The sequence below is a fragment of the Lissotriton helveticus genome, chromosome 5_1 (assembly GCF_964261635.1).
Source record: "Lissotriton helveticus chromosome 5_1, aLisHel1.1, whole genome shotgun sequence".
In the NCBI taxonomy this organism is placed as follows: domain Eukaryota; kingdom Metazoa; phylum Chordata; class Amphibia; order Caudata; family Salamandridae; genus Lissotriton; species Lissotriton helveticus.
Genome location: NC_136065.1, coordinates 215,462,761 through 215,489,312, shown reverse-complemented (window position 1 = coordinate 215,489,312; position 26,552 = coordinate 215,462,761). Strand labels below are relative to the sequence as shown.

Sequence of the window (26,552 nt, the reverse complement as noted above, 5' to 3'; positions counted from 1 at the left end):
TGGTGGTGGTACTGGTGGTGATGGTTGTATTGGTGGTGATGGTGTTAGTGGTATTGGCGGTGGTGGTAATGGCGGTGGTGGAATTGGTGGTGGTATTGATGATGGAGGTATTAGTGGTGGTGGTATTGGTGATGGTGGTGTTATTGGTGGCATGGGTGGTGATGGTATTGGTGGTGGTCTTGTTGTTGTTGCTAATCATTTCTGAATCCATTTTACTTGGGGGGCTGAAACAGACACAAGAGAATGCCAGGTTTAAGTGATGGAAAGCAGGCGCCCGTGTTAAGGTGCAGCAATGCTGCTTAAAAAACACACAAGCGGTTTCAGCGGAAGCAGCTCATGTCCGGCCTGTAGTAAGATTAAATAACAGGTCCTGTGTAACAACCAACGTGAAAGGGCCAGTAGCCATGGGAGGAGCCAAATGAAGACACGGTTGTTCTAAGAAGCGACTAACAAGCCAGTTAACGAATCCAAAGGCAGCATTTACGAAGGACAATGACACAAGCCAATGAAAAATATGGGCGGAGAGTGGGCGCGGCTCTCTCCCATACTCTACTACAGCAGTCAGGCAGGGCGAGCAGTGCATGCACGCTGCTGCTAGGCTCAACCTAAAAAGCATGAAGTCTGTGGGCCGACACAGCTCACAGTTCTGGAACACTCATTAATCATTCCTATAGCTGTGTACATTTTCCAACAATAGCTGTAACATTAAACCTTCAATTTCATACGAGCTGGGCAAAGAATAATACATTTTTGCAACACAAACTCAAATGCGTGCTGCTCAGAGTTCTTAGAATGAAAGGAAGGGGTCCTCAGACATAGAACAAAAAATTCACAATAGTTTCGTTTGTATTAAATCAATTCAAAAAAGCAAAGCTATTGAATGCAAAAGAGTTTAATTCAAAATTGCATATACATCCTATTTAATGGATTAGAACTCATAATACATTAAATTATTATAAACAAGTTTATATAAATGTGCGTGCCCACATTCACAACGGGGAGGGGTGAAGTGAGGGAAGTGTCAGGAATGGGATAGGAATGGTCTGAATCACTCAGTGACAAGTCTTACTCTAAGTTTAAAGACCGTGTACATGTGGTCCCTTGAACCAAAGGCCACACCATGAGGCTCGTATAGAGTCCTGAAATACGACTAATGAACAAAGCCTAACTCCGCTAGTGCCGTTAATGTCTTGCTTGGGGTCGGAGTTGGTCGATAGTTGTGTAGTCTACGTTTCGACCCGAAAAATGGTAGGAGTCTGTTCCTTACAGAAAGGGTCTTCGTCAGGACAAAGAAGTTGTGGGTGGGCAACCTCCTGGGGAATAGTTAAAAAACAAATTAGAAACACGCCCATCCTGTTATGAATTACAAGGAGGGCGGAACAGTGTGAACAATTAAAAACGTGTTGTCTACTTGTTTCAGAATCACATGTTGCTAAATTGAAGAGTACATGGGAAATGTCGCTCACCTATCGGAAAATGGCGAGGGGGGTTGAATCAACAGAAGGTATATTCACCTTGGACCGTAGCGATGATTTCTAACTGCAAATGATGGAGAAATAGACTGATATTTCAACCACTCTTTATGACAAGTCAGCTGGTACAAACAAAAAATAGCCATTTAAACAAAAAAAAGGGGCTTGTTGCGTCATTTCACACAGTTGTTGAAAACAATAATCTGCTTAATTGACATACGGGCGCACCAATTAAAGGCGTGGAACAGTGAAGGTGTACTGTCCCTGGGTGGTGACATCTTGTCATACTCGTAGTCTATTATTTACCTCTGATTTCAAAGGTTTCAGATGGACTCTTCCAGGTTCTTAGAAACGTCCTTATGGGTTGTTAAATTATGCAACCTAAAGACGGGGAAAATGGTTTTTTTGTCATAAACTGAAGGCATCATTAACCCAAACAATCGAGAAGTCTAGGAAAAAATATCTTATTAAGGCTTACCACTAGTATTCATTAGGGCGGTAGATAGGATGGATTCTATATAAGCTGCACATTGGTTAAGTGCTCCAATATCTCATACTGTTCCAAATCTATTTACTAGAAAATTGTTGCTGGAAAACGTCTAAGTGCAAAGAGAAACCAGATTAGAATCCTATGTTTGGTGCTCGCACATTAATTGGAACAGATTAGCTGTAAATTGCTCTACTATATAGGCATCATTAACAAAAGAGGAAGAAGGGACTGGAAATGTCAAAAAAAATGGATAAATCCTATACTGCTTACCACTGTTTTGTAATTTTGTTGGCAGACAGATTGGAGTCTGTGTGAACAGCCTGTGCGTTAAATGCTCCAATCTAGCACATTACTTCAAATAGACTTTCTTGAAATTGGTTGGAAAAACGCCTAAATATCATGAGAAACAGGGTTCAAGTTCTGTCTTGTGTACTTGCACATTAATAAAAAAGACTTTATCTATAAAAAGCTCTACTGGAGAGATTACCTCTTAGGGACGAAATGTTCTGGGTGCATCAGTCAGAATACACGGTATAGGCTATGGTTTACGCCTGGATATTGAGGGAAAAAAGACCTTATCACTGTTAATGCAGGGTTGGACTCTAAGCATGAATACTGGGGGGGCGTCTATGATCCGATCCTTACCTCTACAATTCACAGTTAATTTGATGGAGGACTGCGTCATACGTAGTTTACAGCCTCCTATGAAAGAATATAAGAGAGAATAAAGAGCCCGTGGGTTTCAAGTAACGGCCCGTTTTTCAGCCGCATCGTAAAAATATCGAGGCGCTAAGTGGGATTCTTTACCTTAGAATTTTGAAAGTTGGCCCCGAAATATCATCCTAAATGGCTCAGAAACATGCCATCTACCGCGGAACACCGTTCCCTTCACTGTACTCCGAACTCTCTGTGCTCAGCCGCGTCGGACTGTTTGCTTCCTGGTTGCTTGAAAGGGGGGCGGAGTCTCGAGTCATAAGGGTAGAGGAAAGACTCGACCCGTGTTAAAGCCTAGTAGTTAAGATAACCTTACGGTGTGATACCGCTCTTGAAGAATCAAATGTATTGCCCAATTGTTAATTTATAACAGCGCTAATATACCCATAGTCCCTAAGAATAATTATTAAATAAATTCAGGACATATCAAAAGGAGCCTTGTTAAGAGCTGAGAATATGTGATGATTTGTAACATCTTGCAATTGTGATCCATCTAGCCACATTGGATTTATCATGGCTCCTGTATTCCATTTGTACATGGTAGAGTGCACTTATCTCATAGGATAGTGTAGACTCATAGGATAAATAGGTTCAAAAAGATTATATACAATAATAATTTTTTGTTCTATGTCTGAGGACCCCTTCCTTTCATTCTAATAACTACCCAGGTCCTTATTGGCTTTAGTGGGTTTAACCCTGTAATTCATAACGCTCAGAGTTCTTAGGTCTAGCAGTGGGGATCCAAAGTGGGGAATCCCCACCCAAATTTCAGTACGCTCTAAAGAATGTATATCACCGTGCACCTTCCCATAGCATAGTCATAAATCTGGCATTGGGTACCCTTGGAGTTGTCTATTATTGGGTGGCACTATGAGAGTGTATCTGTATGTTGTGTGTGCTTTGTGATGACTAATGCTTTCTGTAGGTGAGACATAAAAACTCAGAATGTATAGCAACATTATGATTTGAAAATGAATGAAGTAATTAACCAGATTTAGGGGAAATGCAGGCAATGACGTATAGAAAATAAAATTAATGTATTTGGGTCATTCTAGTGATGTAACTTCAGCAGAAACCAGCATCTAAAAACTGATGGTGTTGAGTGGGGGGGTTGTTGGGGAGGGAGGGGTGTCTGCATGCATGTGTCTGTTCACATTAATACCAGTTAGGTCTTAGGAAATAAACTATCCACCTGATTTTTACAGGAAATTCCCTTGATGGTCATCAGAATCAGGCATTCTCGACCAAAGACCAAGACAACGATCCGAGGGAAGGAAGCAGCTGTGCTGTAGCCTACAAGGGAGGCTGGTGGTACGAAAGCTGTCACAATTCTAATCTCAATGGACTGTACCTTGCCGGCACACACACCTCCTATGCAGATGGTATTAACTGGAGCTCGGGTAATGGATACCATTATTCCTATAAGTCAAGTGAAATGAAGTTCCGGCCTGTTTGAAAAATTCACATTTAGTTACGCCAATTAATCTAAATCAAATCAGAGGTGATTAACTGTGATTAAAGCTAAGTATTTTCAGCAATGCAACTTTATTGAAATGATTCTTTATTGTTAATGTTCAACGCCACTTTTTCTACAATGATGTTTGTCTAGTAGAGATTAACAGAACTGAAAATCTTAAAACTTTCACGGCAACATTGAGTGATTTCTCATCAGCACTGGGTGGCTTCTCTGTATCCCTGAGTAAATTGCATGAAACCTTTAGGACTTTGGGCTAGATGTAGGTAATTTAAATTTACCGATTCGAAAATACCGAATTTTACCGATTCGGTATTTTCTAATCGGTTAATGCTATGTGGGTAATTAATCGGTAAAAAATACCGAATCGTTAAGATTCTGTATTTACCGAATCGGTAATTACCGATTCGGTATTTGCCTTTCATTCCTATGGGCCTGGAGGCCCATAGGAATGAATGTCAACTACAGAATCGGTAAATACCGATTCAGTAAAATTGTGAAAAAGTCAAGGGTGGCAGGGTGTCACTTTGACACCTTGTTGCACCCCTGATTAGTGCTTGTGTGCACATGTGACACACATACATGCCCTTATGTATGTCTGTCACATGGCACAGATGTAAATGCACATATTTGCATTTACATAGGAATTCGTTATTTACCACCATAATAACGAATCCTTTAAGCCCAGAAGCACTGTTTGAAGTGCTTCCTACATTTCATTTACCGATTCGGTAAATACCGAATCGGTAAATGATGATTCGGTAAATACCGATTCGTTATTTACCGAATCGGTAAATATGCCCCCTACATAGGAAAAGTCTATTACCGGTCGGTAATGGCCGATTTCGCCCGTTACCGACCGGTAATAGGCCACCTACATCTGGCCCTTTGGCCCTAAAAATTACATCCCTCTAACCGCAACAACTTACATTTACCACTTTAACACAAAATGGCATCCCTGAACGCGTTGAGCCGAGGAGGCTCCAGAGGAGGCTGCAAGATAGCAGCTCTGTGACAGAAGAGCAGAGGCTGTGACGTTGGTCATGCCTGACCCTGTGTCTTTTGTGCCTGGTGCGGCGATTTCAGCAGCGGCACGTTCAATTGAATGGTTGCCAGCCCCCCTTTTGGGCCCCAGGCAGTGACAAGAACTCACACCATCGCAGGCCGCACCTCCCACTGAGTGAGGCCCCTGTGGCATCCTCCCTTTGGCCGCCTGTGAGAGCATTGACAGATGAATGCGGGCTGGAATGCTCCTGACCGACACTGGGGGCGCTGCAACACGAGCCGGGGTGGCCACCCTGACAGACTTTGGCCCTGGTGGCTGAAAATGTGGAATTCTGGGGCCCAGTTGTACTGTAATGCAATGACCTTCTTTTATGTTCATATCATTTTCCAGTTACAACAAATCTGTTAAGCTTCTTGCCACGCTGTTAAGCTTGTTGCCACACTCACTTGTTTATGTTCATATTGTTTATTTTCATGCTGACTCACACTTTGTATTCCTTCTCCATGGTATCCAGCTGAAGTTAAACTATTTACAGCTTGGATTCCTTGGAGGCAGGACATGCGGGAAGTGGGCTCCTATATTTGCTTGAATAAACGTATTTTTGGAATTTACTGGAGACTCCTGATTTCATCATTCGGCTCCACAACATATTTAGCGACGAGCGGAGGTCATTTCAGGAGCCCACTCATTTTGATCGTTTTACTCCGTTTGCCACTTCATGTGACTGCTGCATTGGATTTATATTGCCTCATTGCTTGTAGGTCGCACCTGCGCTTTTATTACTGGCATTCAGTGAAATATTCCTGTTTTGGATTTGGAGTCGTCTTTGTGTGCTTTCGCGCATGTGCACTGCTCATTACGTGTGGTCACGATAGTTACCAAGGAGACCGCTCATGGGGAAATCTGCATTCTCATTGATGTGAGGGCATGACAAGATGTCATGGAGACATGCGGACACTTTTTTGGCACCCACTGTTTCGCTTTATGTGACACACAATTTCCTTTGGTGGCCATCTTTGTTTGGGCTTTCCCCAATACATTCACATTGCATATTGTGTTTTTCTAGTCAACTTTTTCACCGTTTGAGGTACAATGACCATTTCTTTTCATTGATTTGACTTAAAGCATTGGATAGTACCTCATCATCACTTCAATAAGGTAGTCTTTCTTTAATTCTAAAAAGTTTTTGATATCATTTTAAAATACTTCTGAGACCACTCCATAGTTTACAATGTTCTCCAATATACAACAGTTTGTGCAGATTCGACCTTTTCTTCAGCCTGGCAAACCTCTTGCTACATGGGAAAAGTGGTGCAACTTTTTTGTTAATTTCTTATTTGTTATTGATGCAGAACCAATGTGTTCAAAAAGAAAAGAAAGCTATTCTTTACAGCAATTTGGAATCTGAAGAGCAGTAAGTATTTGATAATCTTCCCGTTTTAACACCACCTGGAGATGGTGATGGTTGGAATGAGTATTTAGAGGCGACTAGTAGACTGAAAAACAAATTCACTGAACAACCCAGTGTTATTCTTGAAAGATTTAATTTCAATACTAGGAAGCAATCTCAAGAAGAGTCTGAGGAGGAATTTGTCCCTGCACACCAAAATTCTTGCATTCAAGTGTAATTTTGGAGCTACCTTAGACACAATGATCAGGGATTAGTTTGTTTTTGTTTGTAATTCAAGAAAAATTCAGGACCGATTGCCCAGTTTCCGCGGTCCTACCCAAATTGAAGTTTTGGAAATGGCTAACGCCATAGAACGTTCAGTCATTTATTTCTAGCAAATATATTGTACCTGAACCTGTTGTGCATGCTTTGAACTTTGTACAGAATTCTGAAGTTGCTAATGCTGTATCATATAAAGATAAGACAAAAAAAATAGGACATATTGTTTTAGATGTAGTTTCACAACACATCTTAGCAATTATGCCTCATGTCCAGCATCAGGTAAAAAATGCAATAAATGTAATAACATAGGACATTTTCAAGGGGTATGTAGAAGTGTTTTAGAAATGCCTAGAGGGAGTACTGTAGATATTTCTACTGTGATGAATGTTCACAAGATCTGTCAAGGGTTGTTCACACACACTTGATGTTGATGCTATGGAAATTAAACCAGTGAAGAGTCCATTATGTGTTTACACATTGGTCATATAAAACTCAACATGATGGCTGACTCAGGGGTGCCTATCACAATTGTTTGTGACTTTTTTTATGAATATTCATGGTCAGGAACTTAACCTTTATGTCTTCCTGATGTTTCTCCTAAGGCATATGGAGATCAAGACATAAACATTATAGGTTTCTTTTCGGATGATTTGGAATGTTTAGGCAGACCGACATGCACCAAGAAATATGTTGCAGAAAAGGGTAAACATGTCATTGGTTGGCAAGATTTAGCTAAGTTGGGTCTGATGCTGGTTCCTGGTGCTTCTAGTCCAGTTATGGTGAGCAACATGTTTAGCCCCAGTCACTAAAAGTAGTGACACTGTTTTGTCTGAGGTTATACAAAAATGTACAGAGGTTTTTACAAATAGTATTGGAAATAATAACAGAATAAAGCTTAAGATGAATGCTTTACCAGTGGACCACAAAGTCAGGCCAATTCCTTTATCCATTAGGTCGGAGCTAAAGAACCTACTTGATAATTTAGTCAGAGAAGGTGTGATTGCGCACACAGACACCTCCGAATCGGTAACTCCCATTGTTGTACTTTGAAAAAAAGATGGGGACATTAGACTTTGTGCTGACTTACGCCCCCTTAATAAGAACCTGGCAGAAGATTGACAACCTTCACCCAAAATACATGACTCATTAGCAAATATAAGTTCTGCCAAATACTTTCCTCTTTTAGACTTCAGTTTGCATATCATCAAATTCCGCTTGCTTCAGACTCACAAGACCTCACCATGTTTGTTACTCCTTTTGGAGCTAGCACATCTTTTCACTTACCATTTGGTCTGCAACATGCGTATTCCAGAAGTTAATGGATACTGTGTTATCTCGCATACCAGGCACTCAAGCCTACCAGGACCAAGTAACACTCTTTCCAACACAGTTACAGAACAGTTGGTCATACTTTATAAAGTTTGGGAAGTTTTTAAAGAGGTGGGTATAACTCTCAAACCTGAGAAATGCTGTGTGATAAAGCAGGATTTAGAATATTTGAGTCTTTGAGTCATCATATTTCTGGAGATGGCATAAGACCAATTTTCTTTGGTACTGAGACTATTCAGGATGCGAATCTGACCAAAGGCCAGCACACTTTGGGATCATTTTTGAATTGAATAAATATTACTCAAGATACTTTCAAGGGTATGCTGTAGCGGTGCAACCACTTAGACAGTTGTTGCAAAAAGGAGTACATTGCACCTGGGACAAAGAAGCTAACGTATCTGCATGCAGCACCTGTCTACTTTCAGACAAACATGAGTACTCACCAGACACCCTTATACACTTTTGGTCTTCCTGATGAATTTTGGTCCAAAGTTACCTTAGACTTTGTTGGTCCATTTGAGATTCTGCCTTCAGATAATCGATTTTTAATTGTTTTAATTGATTACTACTCCAAATGTTTTTTTTTTAATTTGATAAAACCCACGTTGTTAAATCTGTTGACTTTAAAGTTTCTGATTGGGTGCTGATCAAACTCCCTACCAGAGTAAAAAAAAGGGCTTTCCGTTTTCTCTGATCCTGTATGAATAATCAGAGTTGCAAGTGGTTCAGTTTTGTTAGATGGAAGGCGTTGGTGGAGCAAAAGGGCACTTGTGAGAGTGACACTTGAGCAACCTTGCAACATTTCTGACACACAAAGGCATTGAGAAGAAAGGAGGACAAAACAATGTTTGGTTCACTTTCAAGGGAAGCAATGTAAATCACACTCACATTTCTCCCTCTGCAATGTATAATTCTGCTAATGCCACTCAAGCTACCACTTCTACAGTATGTGATTCTTCTACTGATGTCAATCACATTGAACATACGTTGACAAGTAATATTGAAGGAAATTCTTACTAGGAACTGTCTGTGATTGCTAATGCTACTGAATCAGTAGGCAGTGGTAGAGTGGAATGCAATGTGTCTATGCCTGTAAAGTACAGAGATTGTTATGTTCATCAAAGATACCCTTCTTTTTTTTGTTGTTTTATTTTTAAGGAGGGAGATGATGTAGTGTAACGCTTTGTCCTTCTTTTATGTTCATATCTTTTTCCAGTTACAACACATCTGTTAAGCATGTTGCACGCTCACTTGCTTATGTTTGTATTTGTTTACTTTCATGCTGGCTCATGCTCTGCAATCCTTCTCCATGGTATCCGGCTAAACTACTTACAGTTTGGATTCCTTGGAGGCAGAACATGCAGGAAGTGGGCTCCCCTATTTGCTTGAATAAACTTATTTGGAACTTACTGGAAACTCCTGATTTCATTATTCAGGCTCACAACAACAGTGCACCACAACGCTGAGCTGGGTGGCCCTGCAGCTGGACTAGGTGGGAGTGTGTGGGGGACTTTGGGCTCCCCCGTCATTTACTGTTTGCCTCCCTCCACTCCTGGTGGACTACTGAGACTTCTGAGGTACACCCTCCGGTAGGAGTGGTGGTGAGCCACACTCTGACGTGGAGAGCTGTTGGTGATCTGTGAAGGGGGGTGACAGAACAGGATATGACTCCCCATTACGGTCTATATGCCTCCTGTTTTCGTTGGCTGGTTGGAAGGCCCGGGTATTATGAACAGCTGGTGGTGCCTGGAGGACCAGACCGAATGGAAAATGCTATGAACGCTCCTGTGGAACTCACAATATGTGACACTATTACCATAAAGCAAGACTGTTGACTGTCTGTGGCCTCCATCTAAGTGGTCACATTGAATCCGGCTGGTCCTTTTACGCCCAACGCTCTCTTCGTGGGTGCGACCGTCTACACTACACCTTCTGGACAAGCTGATGGTATCCACTGGTTGCAGGGCCATGTTGATGTTTGTTCTCCTCTGTTTCCCTACACCATGGTTTGCTCCCATAGAACTAAAGATGATGCCTCAACAGGCACCATCCAGAAGGGGATCAAGAAAGGTGCCGGAGGAGGGGAGGCTTCACAACTCAACTGCAAGTTGACAAACTGGTAGTGGTGATTGATGCCACCGGAGAGAAGCTGGAGAGCAAGATTGACTCTATAGCGGTCGAACTGCACCTCATTTAAAAATATTGTAAGAAGATGTCAGAGTGGGTGACTGCCTGTGAGGCCTCAGCCCGAACTATACAGCCCGAGACATTGAATAGGGAGTGCCGTCTTGCGGACCTGGAGGCCCGCATTCATCAATTAGCAGCCAAGCTTGATGATCAAGCGGGGAGGGCCCACTTCAACAACATTAGGGCTGCTGGACTACCGGAGAGTGGAGGGCAGGTCCATGCTTAGTTTTCTAGGAGACTGGCCCCAGAAGGTTGCAGCCTCCTGGAGCCAGTCTCCTAGAAAACTGAGGAGGGCACAGGTAGCATTCCTTTAGGCGACGCATCTGGCAGAATCCGAGGGCAGGGCTCTCCGTAACAGATGGAGGGGGCAGCTCTATTATACAGCTTACTCTGCGTTTGCTAGGGAGGCCCTGATTTGGTTCAGATCTACCCTTCCAGTTACAAAAGGCGATTAGTGACCCTGAGGGTCACTATGTCCTAGTGTTGGGCCATTTGGACAGCAAGGATGTCGCGCTGCTTAACATCTATGCCCCAAATACGAACCAACATTCTTTTCTGACTAGTTTGACGTCCCTCCTATCAGCAGCACTCCCTTACCGAAAGATAAATGGGGGAGACTTCAACTGTGTGGCGGACCTCAATTTAGACAGGCCTCACCCCCTATTGCGATCAATGCCTGCGTATAAATTGACGGGGTAATTCCGCACTTGGAATCAGCAGTGGAGTCTTATTGATTTTTGGAAGGCACAAAATCCTGAGACTCGGGCTTACTCCTTTCGTTCAGGCCTGCATGATTTAGATGTTCACCTGGATGGGATGCTCTGTTGTGACTCAGTGTATGAGCGAGTAGTGGAACATACTCTGACCATAACCCCTTAATGTGCACTTTCCAATGGTCGTAATGAAAAATGAAAGGTAGAAATGATTTGCTCTGGTGGAACGCTTGAGGCAATATGATTACATAGCTTATATTGTGTTGGCCTATATGGATAGAGATAAGTCAGGCAGCATTTTAGCTTGGCTCCTTAAGGAGGATGCCAGAGGGCATATTATCCACCAGATTTCAGATTCTAGTGTTTAGGATGTCCTCACGCAGAAAGATATGAATGCTGCATTTACTCAGTGCTATCGCACGTTGTGCTCTTCTGGTGAGGTGGCTAATGAGGCGGTCTTACTGCGGTATGTAGCAGATTCCTCCCCTCTGGTCCAGGGCCTGATGTGGCAAAGCGGCTTGATGCAGATATCTCTGTTCAGGAGGTGAGGGGTCCGATTAAGGAGATGGCTCTGTGTAAGGTCCACAGTTGTGATGGGCTATACACTGAGTTGTTACCACCTTTTCTGCAGCCCTTGTCACTAAATTGGAGGATGTCTTTAATGGAGCTATGAAGCAGGGGCTACTCCTTCCGTCAATGAGAGAAGCCACAATCGTATTTATGCCTAAGAAAGACAAAAAGCCTGGACTAGTTGAGTCCTACTGCCCCCTTTCTAGCCTCAACACAGATATAAAATTCTGAGCAAGATACTGGCAAATAGGGTTTTGCCTCATGTCATTAAATTGATATATCCTGATCAAATGGGGTTCATCCCCACCCGTAGCACCCTGTCTAATATACGCCTGTTGATTCATATACTGGGTATGAGTGAGTGCCTCCCGTCTGACTCACTAGTATTGTCCATTGATATCAGAAAGGCATTTGATTCAAGCCAATGGGAGTTACTCTATTCTGCCTTAGTTTGGATGGGCTTCCATTGCCAGTTTGTCAAATGTACCCGGCTGTTATTCACCCTACCAATAGAGAGAGTCAGAACAGGGTTGAATATATCGGGCACCTGCGTGGTCCAGTGGGACACCCACAAGGGCTGTCCGTTGTCCCCCCTGCTATTCGCTTTGACTATGGAGCCCTTAGTGCTTACAGTAGGACCGGGTGGCATTACCAGGGGCTGCACATTGCGGGAGGTTGTCTCTATATTTTATTATATGAAGACAACATGCTTTTTTATAAGCGTGGTGAGATGCCTGACTTGGGAGGGGCGATGGCGACCCTGTCAACATTCAGGAAGCTGTGCCACCCCTTTTCTGAACAGGTGAGAGATGTATAGTATCCAGGTTGGACACTTTCTATTTCAAGGGACCCCAATGGGTAAGGTGCGGACATAGTGGGGGCCGGAATCTGCATGAGCATAAATGTCTCTGTTATCTTTTTCTTAAAACAGGAAGGATGAAGGCTTGCTAAGCTTTTTTACAGGCCCCTACTGGAAGGAGCACAGGTAGATTTATCTAATTTGCATCTGCATTTGCATTCAGTTATCCGAGTAGTGCTAAAGTGGGCTACCTCAGTAAAGGTTTCAAACGCTACACTGGCAGCTGGCACAGAATGTGACGTCTGCAAATTTGAATACATATACATAATTTCACAATTTTAGCTGTGGTGTTCGTTTCATACGACCTTGCAAGCGACCCAGCAAAATATGCAAATTAGGTGTTCCCGGAAGTCCATAAAATATCAAAACAATGGCGCTAATCTGCGCATTCATGCCGGATCTACAGCAAAGGGCTCCTGGTTTACAGTGTAAAAAGGATAGTGGAGTAGTATTACTTTCGCTTTAGGAAAGCAAAGCTTTTACTGGGCTGCTTTTAAAAATTAATCTGTCATGGGTTTTCTAGGTGCTACCTGGGGGAAAAGAGTTACAGGTTGCTTGTTTGTTGCAGTCGAAATTAAGGACAGACGATTTCATAATGAAGAGTCTGAAAAAATGAGTCACTGTGGTTTCGTGGCTAAAATCTGATTCTTACTCCAAAGGTGATGTTCAAATCGTGCCGTTTTCAGGTTACATTTCAATATTATTTCAAAGGGGTTATTTGGTTGCAGTTATATGAACAACAATTCCGAAAGAATTTAGTAGCAGACTATGGTTTTTGGATGCATAGTTAGGCACACATCTGCAGGTTCGGTGGTGCAATAAGTGTAAGTGGCTACAGATTGCAGGCTTAATTATATTATAATTACAGTCACCTAGGGTGCGGAGGTAGCCAATGGTTGGTAGCACAGGGGCATCCCCGTTTTGGTGTGCATCATTAAGGGAGCTAGCCAATGACTAGATCATCTCCGCAGGGAACACTGCCAATTGCCTATACATTTCATTATCCAGTGAAGGTAGTAAGGAGGTTACAACTTAAGGTGAGGACTGAGGGTGTGCAACACAATTTGCATGGAGTGAGCCTTGGGAAGGAACTCCAATTTGAAAGCTCATCCCAATAAAATGTGGAGATTCATTGGGTCTTGCTTAATTGCCAAATATTTCTATGCAGAAATTCTCTTTTGCTTTCAAGGAGCTCCAAGCGCATCCCAATACAATGTGGAGACTCATTGGGTCTTGCCTAATTTCCAAATAATTCTATGCAGAGCAGCTCTTTTCTTTTAAACTATAGCAGTCTCTCTTGAGGGACTTATGGTGTACAATACAATTCACAAAGAGTGGTCCTTGGGAATGAAAAGCATTTTAAAACTCATCCCAATAACGTGTGGCAATTTATTTGTGATGTGATCCACAGGTAATGTGGGTACTGGTGTCAGCAGATCAGAGTGAGGAATTATGGTGTACAACACAATTAACGGAATGGGCTTGGGGAAGGAAATACTGAATGGCCCAATATTTATATGCAGAGTTTCTCATTTCCTTTTAAGCGATGGCAGTCCTTAGGGAGGACTGGTGGTGTGCAACACAATTATCACGGAGTGGGCCTTGGCATTTTAAAAGTACATCCCAATAATGGTTGGCGATTTATTTGTGGCATAATCCCCGGGCAATGTGAATTGCTACCAAATCAACAATCATTAGGGTTGCTTTGGTCAATGGCCACAGTTTTCTTTCCTTTTACGTGTTAACAGTTTAGTGAGGGCTAATGTTGTGCAACACAATTAATATACAGTGGGCAGAGCGCAGAAGTACAAGCCAGTAAAAGTCCTGCACAAGAGGGTCTTTTGAAGGACACGAAATATGCAGTAGAGCTGAGTTGTTTCTACTCACACGGGTCTGCTAGGTTGTTATGGGGACTATAGGTGATGTTAGCAGGTGAGTGTATTGGGAGCCCGGGGGCTGGCTGATGGAAAGTGGATTGTCATATTTGTGGCATCAGCAGGTTAGACTTATGGCCACTGGCGGTGCTGAGAACAAATAACTTAATAGCTGCTATGCAGGAGGCGCAATTATTGCAGGGGTTAAGGCATTCCAAACATGCAGGGTGATGTCTTCAAAGGTGTGATTTAAGCACAGGTGTGGGTGATGCAGAGGGTGCTTACATAGCTCACGCTTGGGGATGAGCAGCTTTAGAGTGTACGGGAACTACAGCTTTCTTGCCGGGGAGCTGCCCATGGGTTATATGAATGTACTTTCTACTATATATTTGTAAGTGCTCCGTCAAAGGAGTAGATCACCAAACACTGATTGTTTGTTTTCTTTTTTCTCCATATGCTGGTGGGAGGTGCACTGTGCTGACATGGCGGTAATATGAACTCCGGAAGGCAATTGGCAGAACCTGCAGGATAGTCTATAAACAACAAGAAACCTGTAAGTCGAATAATTCAGAGAAAGTTAAACTGACACTGGATATGTTGCACAGAAAACGTGTTTAAACTGGCTATCAACAAGTGCTGTTAAAGTCCTATCAGACCACCCAAGTGGCGGAGCCTCATCATGTAGGACCCCCGGACCTTGGTTTGTGTGCAAATGCCCAGATGTATTTTGGCATTGCATCACTTGGCCATGGTCTGGTCACCGCAGTTGTTCATATGGGTGGTGAGACTGATATGTGCAGTGCAAAGGATGAAGTGAAGTGTATAAAATGGCTGAACAAGCAAAACAAAAAACTTTAATGGCGTTTGCCTGAACGTCAGATTAAAAAATAGTGAAGTGACAGTGTGACAAAATCACTGTCTAGCTTGCTTGGTAGAGATCAAAAATTAGGGCCAACATGTTTCTGCCATATTGTGAAAGTTCACTGGCATTCTTCAGGGCCAAGCTTGGATGCTACTGCAATTACACTATTGAATGTGCTCTAATGAAGGCGTGTGAAAAGAATAATTTTCAACAAAATCAAATCAGAGTGGTCATACAAGACCGTCCTACCACATCTTCTTATTGAGTCCACTAGATGCAGTTGGTCTTCCCTGAAAAAAATATAAAAAGAGAAACCATATAGAAAATATACACAGATAATGTATGTAGAAACATGAATATTACTGTGAATCTAGTGTGCACTTAATGAATAAGTGCTAGTACTGTGCAAAAACCAGTGCCAGCTCAATAAACACTGAGACAGGTCCATCACAACTTAGCGATGGCCACATAAGAGGTGCGCCACCTAGCGTCACCAACAGATAATCTGTGTGTCATTTATCATTAATTTAAACACTTACCCATCAATTTTTGGGAAGTGAGCCTCACCTCACCCGGCAACTGCTCGGAATGATAAGGCCCCGCTCTAAACATGTAAATAAAGACAGTTCCATATTAGATATCTGTCCCTAGAATGTTACTTCTGCATACTGTTTAAAACCCAGTTATTTTCTGTTCTGTCTAAAGGAGGTCCCCCCCAAAGCAGAACTGGTGGAAACATAAGGCGACTGATGCAAACAACCCTTTAGGACATATGATCAGTTGTGATGTATATTGGTATTAATATTGAGCAATGGTGCTGTTCAGACACTGACCACCATTTTGTACATGTGGTCAGTTCATGCTGTTTAATAGTAGCATTGATCAATAATTCTGTTGTTAACAGTAATGGCCAAATGGGTGAACTTAATGGTTAGCAAACATAGAAAAAGGGGGTTCCCCTTATTTCCATCTGCCCTTAGATTCCCAAGCTGACTGTATGCAACCAGCCAACCAACCAACCAACACCTCAGTGGTCTAACCACCTAGCCAGGACTCAACAAAGGCACCCTGCTCCTGTCTTACCTGTCCGTCGGTACCTCGCGGCGGGAACTCGAGCCGAAGGGGAGGCACCGACGGGCAGTTTGAGCGCGCCTTTATACTCCAGTTGAGTGTCCAATTGAGTGTCTAATTAGGCTCAGCTGTGTTAACGAATAATCCGTCGCGCATGTGTGGCTCACCGACACTATAACGACGCATGCGCAGTCAATGGAGCCTCCGCGCATGTGTAGCCCACTGCCACTATACGCGATGCATGCGTAGTCATTAATGTGGATGCACCTTGGAGTGACACTCCGTAAGTGCAGTCGCGCATGCGTGGTCACGCAGACGCGTCATACAGCACCGTGCATGCGCATAAGGCGTGTTTGGCTAACGCATAGCTGTGCACATGTGCAAAGGCCAAACACACAACATTATCGATCGTGCTTGGTATTAGACAACCCATACCATTATCCACATATTGACACAGTCCTGCAACGCGGAAATGGAGCCTGTTGTTCAGTGTCCCGCCTGCCCATGCTCTAATCAACGTATTTTATGAAATTCGGCAAACAGTGCCGGCCCATATGCGAACAGCAGGGTCTAGATACATTCTTCTTGATCAAGACGGTCAGATTAAGCACAATCGGTATCATCCGGTATAGTATATTGTAATGGACGATGTTTACCTGATGGGTGTCAATAAAAGCCATATGCCCACCCATAGTTTGAACATAACCAGAGATGGGGAATATGCCTCCCTTTCATAGCAAAAACCTATCAACAAGGTCGCAACGCCATTGGGTAGATCTCGTGCAGGTATCACTATGGAACTAAGTCACACCAAAACCATACTAGCTGGAGTGCGGTAACGATAGATTAATCTCGAACAGGTGTCACTGTAGAGTCAAATGAAAGGATAATGTGGTCACCCCATTATGAAAAGTACCAAGTATGAGGGTGATGTGTGACCCGGTTGTGGACGAAGGCGTCAAAATCCCATTAATGATAAAGCAACAGTATTCATCTGTGGAAATGGAAATAGAAATAGGAAGCCCTCCAGACCAAACCATAGATTATTTACTGGGGATCATATGGAGGCCTCATTACATACGGATGTACCGGGGGAGTACCAGATGGCAAATGTAGCACTCAGATCGATATCCACGAAATGTTATCATTTAGCCCCTTGATGTCAGACTTCAGCTTGAAGATCCATCGCTGTTCTCTGACAAACAGGAAATGCGACACATCCGAAATATGTGGCGGGATGTGAGGCTGTTCTAGGACCACCCACATTAGTTCCTCTGCTTTGTGTTTTGCCTCAAGGATATGGTTTGTTAGGCCTGTCGCCTGTTTCCTGCAACGGATCGTGCTTTTATGTTCGCTGATGCGGGACTTGATCATTCTCGTTGTGTGGCCCACATACTGCTTCTTGCAGGGACAAGTGATTAAATAGATCAATTTCTCTGAATTACAGTTGGTGTGTCTCATGAGCTTCCAGGGTCTATTGGTACCAATGTCAATTGTAAGGGTCTTACGTGTCTCTGGACAAGCTGCACAATTGCCACATGGGTAGTGGCCCTGTACAGGGTTGATGTTCCAAAGGGTATTCGGGGCTTGTCTGATCTCACTCCGTGGTCTAGTATGGACCAAGCTGTCCCGGATAGATGGTCCTTTCTTGTAGGCGAACAGGGGGCGAGGTATTGTACCTACACCTATGTTCAAAATCTTCCAGTGTTTGAGTATAGTCTTCTTCACCGCCTTGGAAGATGTGGTGAAAGTCTGCACCATGGTCATCCGGTCTTTGGTGTCAGCTGACCTCTTGTGCTGCAGGAGTGCCTCCCGGTTGTTGTTGAAGGCCCTCTTCCGAGCACGGCGTACAAGATGGTTCGGGTAATGCCGCCCTCTCAGGTTGGTGGACAGCTCTTCAGCATGGTAATTGTAGAGACTATTAGAAGAACAATTCCGTCTCACCCTCAGAAATTGGCCTACAGGCAAATTCTCACGCAATGATTGCGGATGGAAACTCTGGAATGAAAGTAACGAGTTCCGTGCCATTGGCTTTTTAAAGAGTTCACTTTGAAGACCTCCCTCTGCTGGAAAAATTCGGAGGTCCAGGTACGCAAGTTCTTCTTTGCTGCTCTCCATAGTGAACTTGAGGAACCGGTTCCTTGAGTTGAGCCATGTGTGGAAAGACGACACTTCTATAGACGATCCTCTCCATATCACCAGGATGTCGTCAATATATCTTTTCCACAGTACCACCTGGTGGAAAAAGGGGTTACTGTGGTTCAAAACATGGTCTACCTCAAATTGGTGCATATACAAATTGGCCAAACTGGGTGCAAAGACGCTCCCCATTGAGGTCCCTGAGACCTGGAGATAAAGCTCATTCTGGTATTGAATTTTTTTTTCCATCATGGCGATTCTCGCGCACTCCATTATGAAGGCAACTGGTGTTATTGTGTCCATTGGTTTGGCCTCTAAGAGGGTTCTGATGCAGTCTAGTGTTTCTTGCTGCGGGATAGAGGTATACAGAGACTCGACGTCGAAACTAACCAGCAGGTCTGTCTCAACGTCGAACTCTGCAGGATAGTCAACATTCAGTACCGCACACAAGAGTGGAGGAGTTTGTGTTCGGTGTGGTAGTACTTTAACAGTTACTATGTGTCCTGTCATGGAATATGCCGTAGTGCGGTTCATCATCATGAGGGAGCAAAAGTACAGAGGTTAGCGCTTACAATTGAGGGCGTAAGGAAGGTTGCAAGATAATCACTTGGCATAGCCGCATGTATGTAGAATTGGATGGATATGAGACAAAAGCGGAAGCTTTCCCCTCGTCGCTCTCACACTAACAGGTCGGTGCTGGCTATATTGTATGGGGAATCCCCCTTGGGGCCCAGACAGCAGAGCATGATCAATTAGCCTGGTGCCGGGTGTTGGGAATTACCATGGATCGAGCAGGTACCAGTACTACTTACACTTCATAGGCAATTTCTATCTGGGTTTTAAGCAGTGCAGTCTATACTGCAGCGGTAATGGTTCATCTGTGCTAATTACAAGGGCGCATGTGGGCGGGTGATGTGGCATAGGCTAGGTACTGTGTCCTGCAGGCCTGATTAAGTTTATTCTGCACCAATTTCAAGCAAAGTCAGGTATTGGTACAGTGAGCGGAAAGCGCCATACAGGCGGCCGATATGGTCTGGATCAATTGCACGCTGGTTACCTGGTTGAATAATTTTCTAGGGTGGTTGTGATGCCACTGCTTAGTTTGATGGGTGAAAAGATAGTGCATTAGCAACGGGGCAGATGGGGGAGCTGGTGCCTCAACCAAGTTATTTGCAGGAGTCTCCTGCAGATCAGGAATACAGGGTTGAATCATTCATCTACACTATATTGGGGGCCTTAGCACCAGATCTGGAAGGTGAAGCAGCTGTTGTGGGGAGGGCAAGGGGAGGGCAAGAGCGCCAGTTGGCTCGGCGCCCTCTGGCGGGGTTCCGGGCAAAAAAAATGGTGGGGACTCCTTTCTTGGCAGGGACTGGCTCATCCTGGAACAGGGAGGGCAGTCAATGGGGCTCCGGGCTAGCGGGAGAGGGGGCTGTCCTGCTGGTGGTCCTGGACTCTCCGGCCCAACACAAGATGCCGGTGCTTGGAAGAAGCAATTTGGTGAAAGCGGGTTGAAAGCTGGTGCGCAAGGAAAGGCACAAAGCAGTACCAGGTGGCAGCGTCTAGGGGGTAGACGATGGGTAGTTACCTGGAATGGAAGTGAAGCAATGGAGATGGGTTGTGGCCTGCTGGTACAATCCACATCCAAGGTGGCTCTGGAGATCCTGGATTGTATATGCAATTGTAACCTGTGGTGCAAACTAACACTGCACAACCCAATGTTTATCACTGTGTGTTGGATTGGTTTAATAAAGTTGGTCTAATGTTGACAATGCATTAACAAATCAAGAGGGCATTATCTGAGAATTAATAAAGACTACGCAGTAAAGACCAGACACTTTGTATGGTGCCTTTTGTGGTGGGCAAAAGGGGGGTAAGGTATGGTGGGACGAATCGCACGTTACATGCCTACTATAAATTGATCCAGTTTTATTTCTTGCACCAGGCGTACCTCACCCCTCGCTGCACCCACGCTCTGTTTCCTGGGGCCTCATTGGCATGCCCTGACCTGGCATTGCAGGTTTTCTGTCAGGCCACGGACAGGCCTTTTGAATGCTCCCCCATCAGTGCCTGCTGGGTTTCCATAGCTGTAGCGCTGCTGGTAAAGTAACCAACAGGTTTACAGACCTGCCACTCATCCTTGCCATTAGGCAATTGACAATGAGCTGGAAATCTGCCAGACATCCTCCTTGATTTATACAGATGATGGAAGGAATTGGGCAGACTGTGAGAGGCAGGCCATTCGCAGGGAGGACGGTAGGGGTTGCACAAGATCCCAATCTTGCCTGACGTAGACTGGATACACAGGGGAGGAATATGGTGGAAGAGGGGCCCTTTGGGGAGCACTTGCTGGTGGGGCCACATCTCCAGTGAAGCCTGGCTGCATCCCAGTCTCTTTAATAGGGGCAGGATTGTTTCTGGGACTCTTGTGAGTTTCACTGAAGCCTGGGTTATAGCTCTGGTGTGCATTAGTTGCCTTTTGTTACTGTGCCACTGATTTGTCACTGGTACAGCAAACTGATAATGTGTCTCGCCACACCAGTTTCACACTGCATATGTACTTCCGTGAATTGCTTTATTCATTTATGTCTCGGTGCTTGTCTCCTTTGCCGCCCCTATATGTGTTATTTAGGATTGTTCTGTCATATTGTTTAATTGAAAATTACAATGAAATGGATTGTAAAAATAAAAATAAAAATTACAAATGTTCCAAATGGTATTGTGAGGCTTACCAATGGTACAGAATGGCTTCCATGTACCACTGAAAGATGTTCCAGCAAAAACAACACTGCAAATAATGAGATGATGAAAAGGCCAGCCTTCAACACCACAAACCTAGTTTATTCTCCTATGGGTGTACCACTCACGTGACCAAGACAATCTGGCCCCATACCTTCAGTTGCCATTTACCCTATTCAAGTTTTCACCTAAGTAAGCAACTCTGTACCTGTAATCTGAATAAAACCCATTGTTCCCTAATCTCTCTGTTTTAATTTTTTGTCTATAGCTGTTGGTTTTGCTGGCCCACTCCCTTCAACTTCAAGTAAAGATAAGTATGCTGATGACTCCAAGATCCTCTTGCAATAAATGGAACATAGTTTCACTTCAGCCAGGCAAACCCCTGCCTAGCGACTTCCAATCAGATTCACTTAACTTTTTGAAACCCATCCAACTCGTTTGTTATTTCTCTTGCATTCCCTGGAAATAATTTTTTCAAGTTCCTGGTCGCCACTGGAACATACAGAGCTCCAGTCTTCTGGAAATTCTTCTCAACACTAATAATACTTTTCAACTCTGGATTGACTCTGTCATTAGCACTAGACTCTTTAATTTTAAAATCTCAAGCTTGCTGTTCCCCTCCTCTGTTCTCCATCACAGTATCACTTGATAAATGGTTTTGTTTCCTCAAGCTTGCGTTACATTTACTTGAACACCAAAGTCAAATTCAAAAAACACTTTATTTCGGCTATACAGCCATAAAAGCACAAATAATTATAACAATACATAAATAGATTTTGTTATAACTGACAACAAGTGGGAGCAAGAGGTAATCACACAAAATGTCAATAAATGGATGTGGGAAAATATACTACATATTTATTGTATAGTTAACTATCGCCCCTACTACCTGACCCCCTAAAATTGGGGACCATATGTATGAAAATACCCGGGATTTCCTACAATAAACAATTAAAATCATTTAAGACAGTTCAAGTTAAAAAATATATATATATTTAAAAATCAAACATTAAAAAATTGCATCGTCCATAAAAAAGACAATTCAAGGCATTACTCTAGGTGGGAGTATATACAAATAAGGTACAGTAGCATTTCTAGTGTGAGAACCCAGTCAGGTTGTTGCCCATCTCTTTCCCCTTAATGATGCCTCTGCGTATACACCACATTGCAAATATGAGTTTCGAGGTGGCGACTACAAATAGTGCGTGTGTCTCATGTTTAAGTAGCCTAATAACCTCAATATAGTTTCGAAGCCCCAGGTTTCTGCAAAGTTGGAGAACCCACTTGGATCTTGACCTTTTATAGGCAGGACAGAAAAACAAAGCATGGAGTTCCGTTTCTTCAAAAGGGGGCACCCAGGACAATCTAATTTGGTTGTTCCCTTCCATTTGTTTGTAAATGCACGGAGTGGGAGCATCCCATGCCTAAATTGTAAAAACTGTTTCTTTGCCAAGAATGGTTGGATACTGTCCAGGGCCAATTCCAATTTGTACCGTTGCTTGGCATCCAGAAACCTGGATGTCAGGCAGCAAGAATTCATACTCTGGGTCAATAGAGAGAGTTTGTGTTCTTTAAGAGCTAGGGATAGCGACTTTTTGGGGATGGAGGAGAAGGTCTCTTCTAGGGTTAGCCACATGTTAACCCTCCCTAGTGAAAGGCATGTGCTCCTAATATATGACAACCAGGGTAGATTTCCTGCTCCCAATATAGACATAACATCCCTCAATTCCTCCCAATAGGTGACTAGCTCGGGCGTGCTCCATAGGCGACGCCAGAATAGAAGAGGACGAAAGGGGATTAGATCGGCAATGGGTTCAATACCCAGATCCATCCTTAGTGGAATTAAGGGAGTACTTTTGGGAAGTTCCACCAACTGCCTAATAAATGTATTCTCTGTGACAGATAGAATGTTGGATGGGCAAAGTCCCCAAAGTTCAGCTCCATATAATGAAGCTCCCCTTGCTTGGGTTTTATAGATTTCGGCTGGAGGGCCAACCACATTTTGGGTGCAATTTTTGTGAACGTTCAAAATGCCACCTATTGACTGTGTTAATTTTACGTTGGCTTTCTTCATTTGTGTCCCCCAGTCCATCTTATCATTAAGAGTAATACCCAAATAGTCAAATATAGACACTCTCTCTAGGGGCTTGCCTTCCATTTGGGAGTGTGGGCAGTTGGAAGTGTTGGCATGAAAAACCATATATTTAGTTTTCTGGATATTAATCTCCAGATTCCTCTTCCTGCAGAAAGCGCTAAACTCTTCCAGTACCTGCTGCATACCCATTGGTGATTTAGACAGGAGCAGCGTGTCATCCGCAAACATTAATGCTGGCATTTTGTGGTTCGCTAACCTTGGTGAATCTATGTCCTTCACTGTCAGGAGAGATTCAATTAAACCATTTAGAAACAGGGAAAAGAGGGTTGGCATTAGAACTCATCCCTGCCTCACTCCTTTCTCTACAGGGAAGGGAGCTGTCAGCTCACCTTTCTTACCATATCTTACCCTCGCATAGGTGCCTTCATGTAAACGCTTCAACAGCTGACAGAGGTATACTGGCGCACCCATGTCGTAAAGTAGACCCCATAGTTGATCGCGCTGCACCATATCAAATTCGGATTTAAGATCCGCAAAGGTTAGATAAAGGCTACCACCCCCCAAAATGACAGTTTTCCAAAGGATCAATTGCAATCTGAAGATCTGATCGATGGTCGAGGTTTTAGCCCTAAATCCTGCTTGTAAAGGAGTTAGAACATTCACTTTGTCTATCCATGATTGCAAACAACCCAAGAGGACACGCGCAAATATCTTTTGAGTGACATCAATAAGGTTTATTGGCCGATAATTTGCCGGGTTACGCAGTGAGCCTTTTTTAAAAATGGTAATAATTTCCGCGCCAGCCCAGGTCAGAGTAAGAGCCATACCTTGAAGGATGGCATTAAATAGAGTCTGTAGATAGGGTGCCCACGGTTCTTGTTCATTTCTAAACAGGTCACCAGGTATTCTGTCCAACCCCGGACCCTTATTAGGTAACAATTTGCCCAGCGCCAGAGTAACTTCTACCAATGTGCAGGGTGGTGGACCCCCATTTAAAGGAATGTGATCTAAATCTATTGCCCTGTATGCTACAACTTCATCTAGAGGCCTTGAATATAAAACTTTAAAATGGGATCTCCAAGCTTCTTCCCCCAGATTTGGTTCAATAGCAGAGTTGCCTTCAGGATTACCAGTCTTGACTAGGTTCCAAAAGCCGCTCATGTCTCTGGAATCTAGAGCTTTCCTAATTGCCCCTTAATTTTTCGATCTCCCAAGTTGCTTTAGCTTCAGCTAGGGTATGTTTATAGTGTAGCCTGGTTGTTTTGATACATATAGTGTCCTTATTCTTGATCCCGAGTAACAATGCACGTTTGGCTTCCCTATACGCCTTAATATACCAGGGATGTTTGGGTTTAGGGTCAGGATTGTTGTCGTTTTTTGCTATTATAAAAGAACTCTGTCAGCTTTAGGAACATATCTTGATGGTTCCTACTTAATAACAACAAAGATTCCTCACCTTGATTATGTTCAGACAAACCAAATGCAGTCTCTAAAAAAGGAATGGTTTGTGTATACAGGGAGGCCATTTTTTCGATAGATGCAGCAAAGGTTCCCCAGCGTACTCTTCTGCCTCCCTCTATTGCAATTAAGTTCGGGACAGGTTGAGTTGGCGGACTCCAACCATTATTAAAGTGGGAATAGGCTATCTCTAGGACCAATGAATCGTGGTCACTTTCACATCGTGATTGGACCATAAAATCCATAATTCTAGACCGATTCTCGATGTCTACCAAAATGTAGTCAATTGTAGAAGCCTGTCCCTCTCTATTAAAAGTAGGGTTTCCTGGACTGTCAGAGGGGAATCGTCCATTACATGCCCTAGGCGAATGGCTAAGTGTGAGTGAGTTCAATTGGAGGACAAGGGAGTTCCACCCCCTTACTGGATAGATATTACATTCCGAAATTGCCCAGACAGAATCTTTGTCGCTTTAATGGTGGTGCTTATTCCCATGAGAGGTTCAAAATGACAATTTAAATCCCCTCCAATGATTACCTGTACAGACTCTGGTAGAGTGGAAAGGAAGGAAGCCAAGGGGTCTAGGGTCTGTGAGGTTTGCCCCATCCTCACTGGTCGAGAGTAAATATTGATGACAGCCAGCTTAAATGTGTCATCAAAAGAAAGGAGGATACACAAGGGGGTCGATTCCGATCCGGTAAAATTCTCGTCCCTACGATTCGCATCCGGAGCCGTCTCCGTACGACTCGTACACACACCGTACGACTCGACGAGTACGATCTGGACCGGGGTATCAGGATGCGATTCGTACTGTCCACGTCAGGTAAGGGCGATTCGTACGGGAAAGCGCACATTCACATACACACCGTACGGTGCGTATCCCCCCATGATTGCAAGGGTACGCACCGTACCCCTGTGATCATGGGGGGTACGCACCATACACCCGCGGACATGGGGTACGCACCCTACACCCAGCGTACATGGGGTGTACGCACCGTACCCGGGGGGGGGTGTTCCGTACCTGTTTCGGGGCGAACTCTGCTTTTACGGCTGTTTTCAGCTCCCGTAGAAAAAGGGTCGGACTGTGCATACCCAACACGAATCGTACTTGCCGGTTCGGAAAAAACAGCCGCGAACCGTACAGATGTCGCGTACAGTGGGTTCCGAGGGAGATTCGTACGGGGATTTGATTCGTACGGTCCCTGTACGATTCGTACGGAGTCCAGCTCCTGGTACGAATCGTACTTCGTCGTATGTACGGGGGACATTGCACGGTACGATTCGTACAGGAAAAACGCTCCGAACGGCAATTCGGAGTGCTTTTTACCGGATCGGAATCGACCCCAAGATGTCTGGGGAATCAGTACCTAACAGCTTAATAGTACACCACAAATGTATCGCAATCCAAATGCAGAGACACCCTGAGGGTCTCCCCCTGGGCCATTGGCGAGCTTGAATAAAATATGAAACATATCCTACTCTAAACAGTGGTAAGGTTGACCATGTTTTGTTGCAAGGATTCAGCTCATACACAGAACTATGCACAGAGACCCAGGACCTCAGTGAATTGTGGTAGACCAAAAAACTCACCTTAGTGCCTAGAAACCCTAACCAGCTAGCATTAGTGTCTCATTAGCTCTTCGTCCTATAGCAAAGGAACCAATGATTAGACAACCCAGAACTCGCGACTTTGTATATACCCAGGAATGGTAGGAAGCAAGAACACTCTTTCGTTATACTCTCATATCAGTCCACAACAGGAGTAAAGAAGAGAAACGGGAAGAGTTAAAATATTTATTTTAACGACGTGCTCTAAGACGCAGTATTTTTGAT

General features: G+C 43.8%; 1 protein-coding gene and 1 long non-coding RNA gene across 2 annotated transcripts in view; one reads left to right on the top strand and one right to left on the bottom strand.

Moving 5' to 3' along the window:
• The window catches only part of LOC144754339 (ficolin-1-like), a 292,441-nt gene extending 288,002 nt beyond the window's left edge, over positions 1–4,439 (top strand). Inside the window, exon 9 of the mRNA XM_078642028.1 lies at positions 3,882–4,439. Coding sequence (XP_078498154.1) covers positions 3,882–4,132 — 251 coding nt within the window. The 3' untranslated portion in view covers positions 4,133–4,439. The remainder of the gene's footprint in view (positions 1–3,881) is intronic.
• LOC144754340 (uncharacterized) lies at positions 959–2,863 on the bottom strand. The gene is made up of 8 exons (XR_013594711.1): positions 2,770–2,863; positions 2,608–2,664; positions 2,450–2,513; positions 2,233–2,352; positions 1,951–2,071; positions 1,779–1,853; positions 1,467–1,539; positions 959–1,313 (listed from the first exon to the last, which is right to left on the bottom strand). It is a non-coding gene; the product is annotated as an uncharacterized LOC144754340 (long non-coding RNA).
• Positions 4,440–26,552: the final 22,113 nt, after the last annotated feature.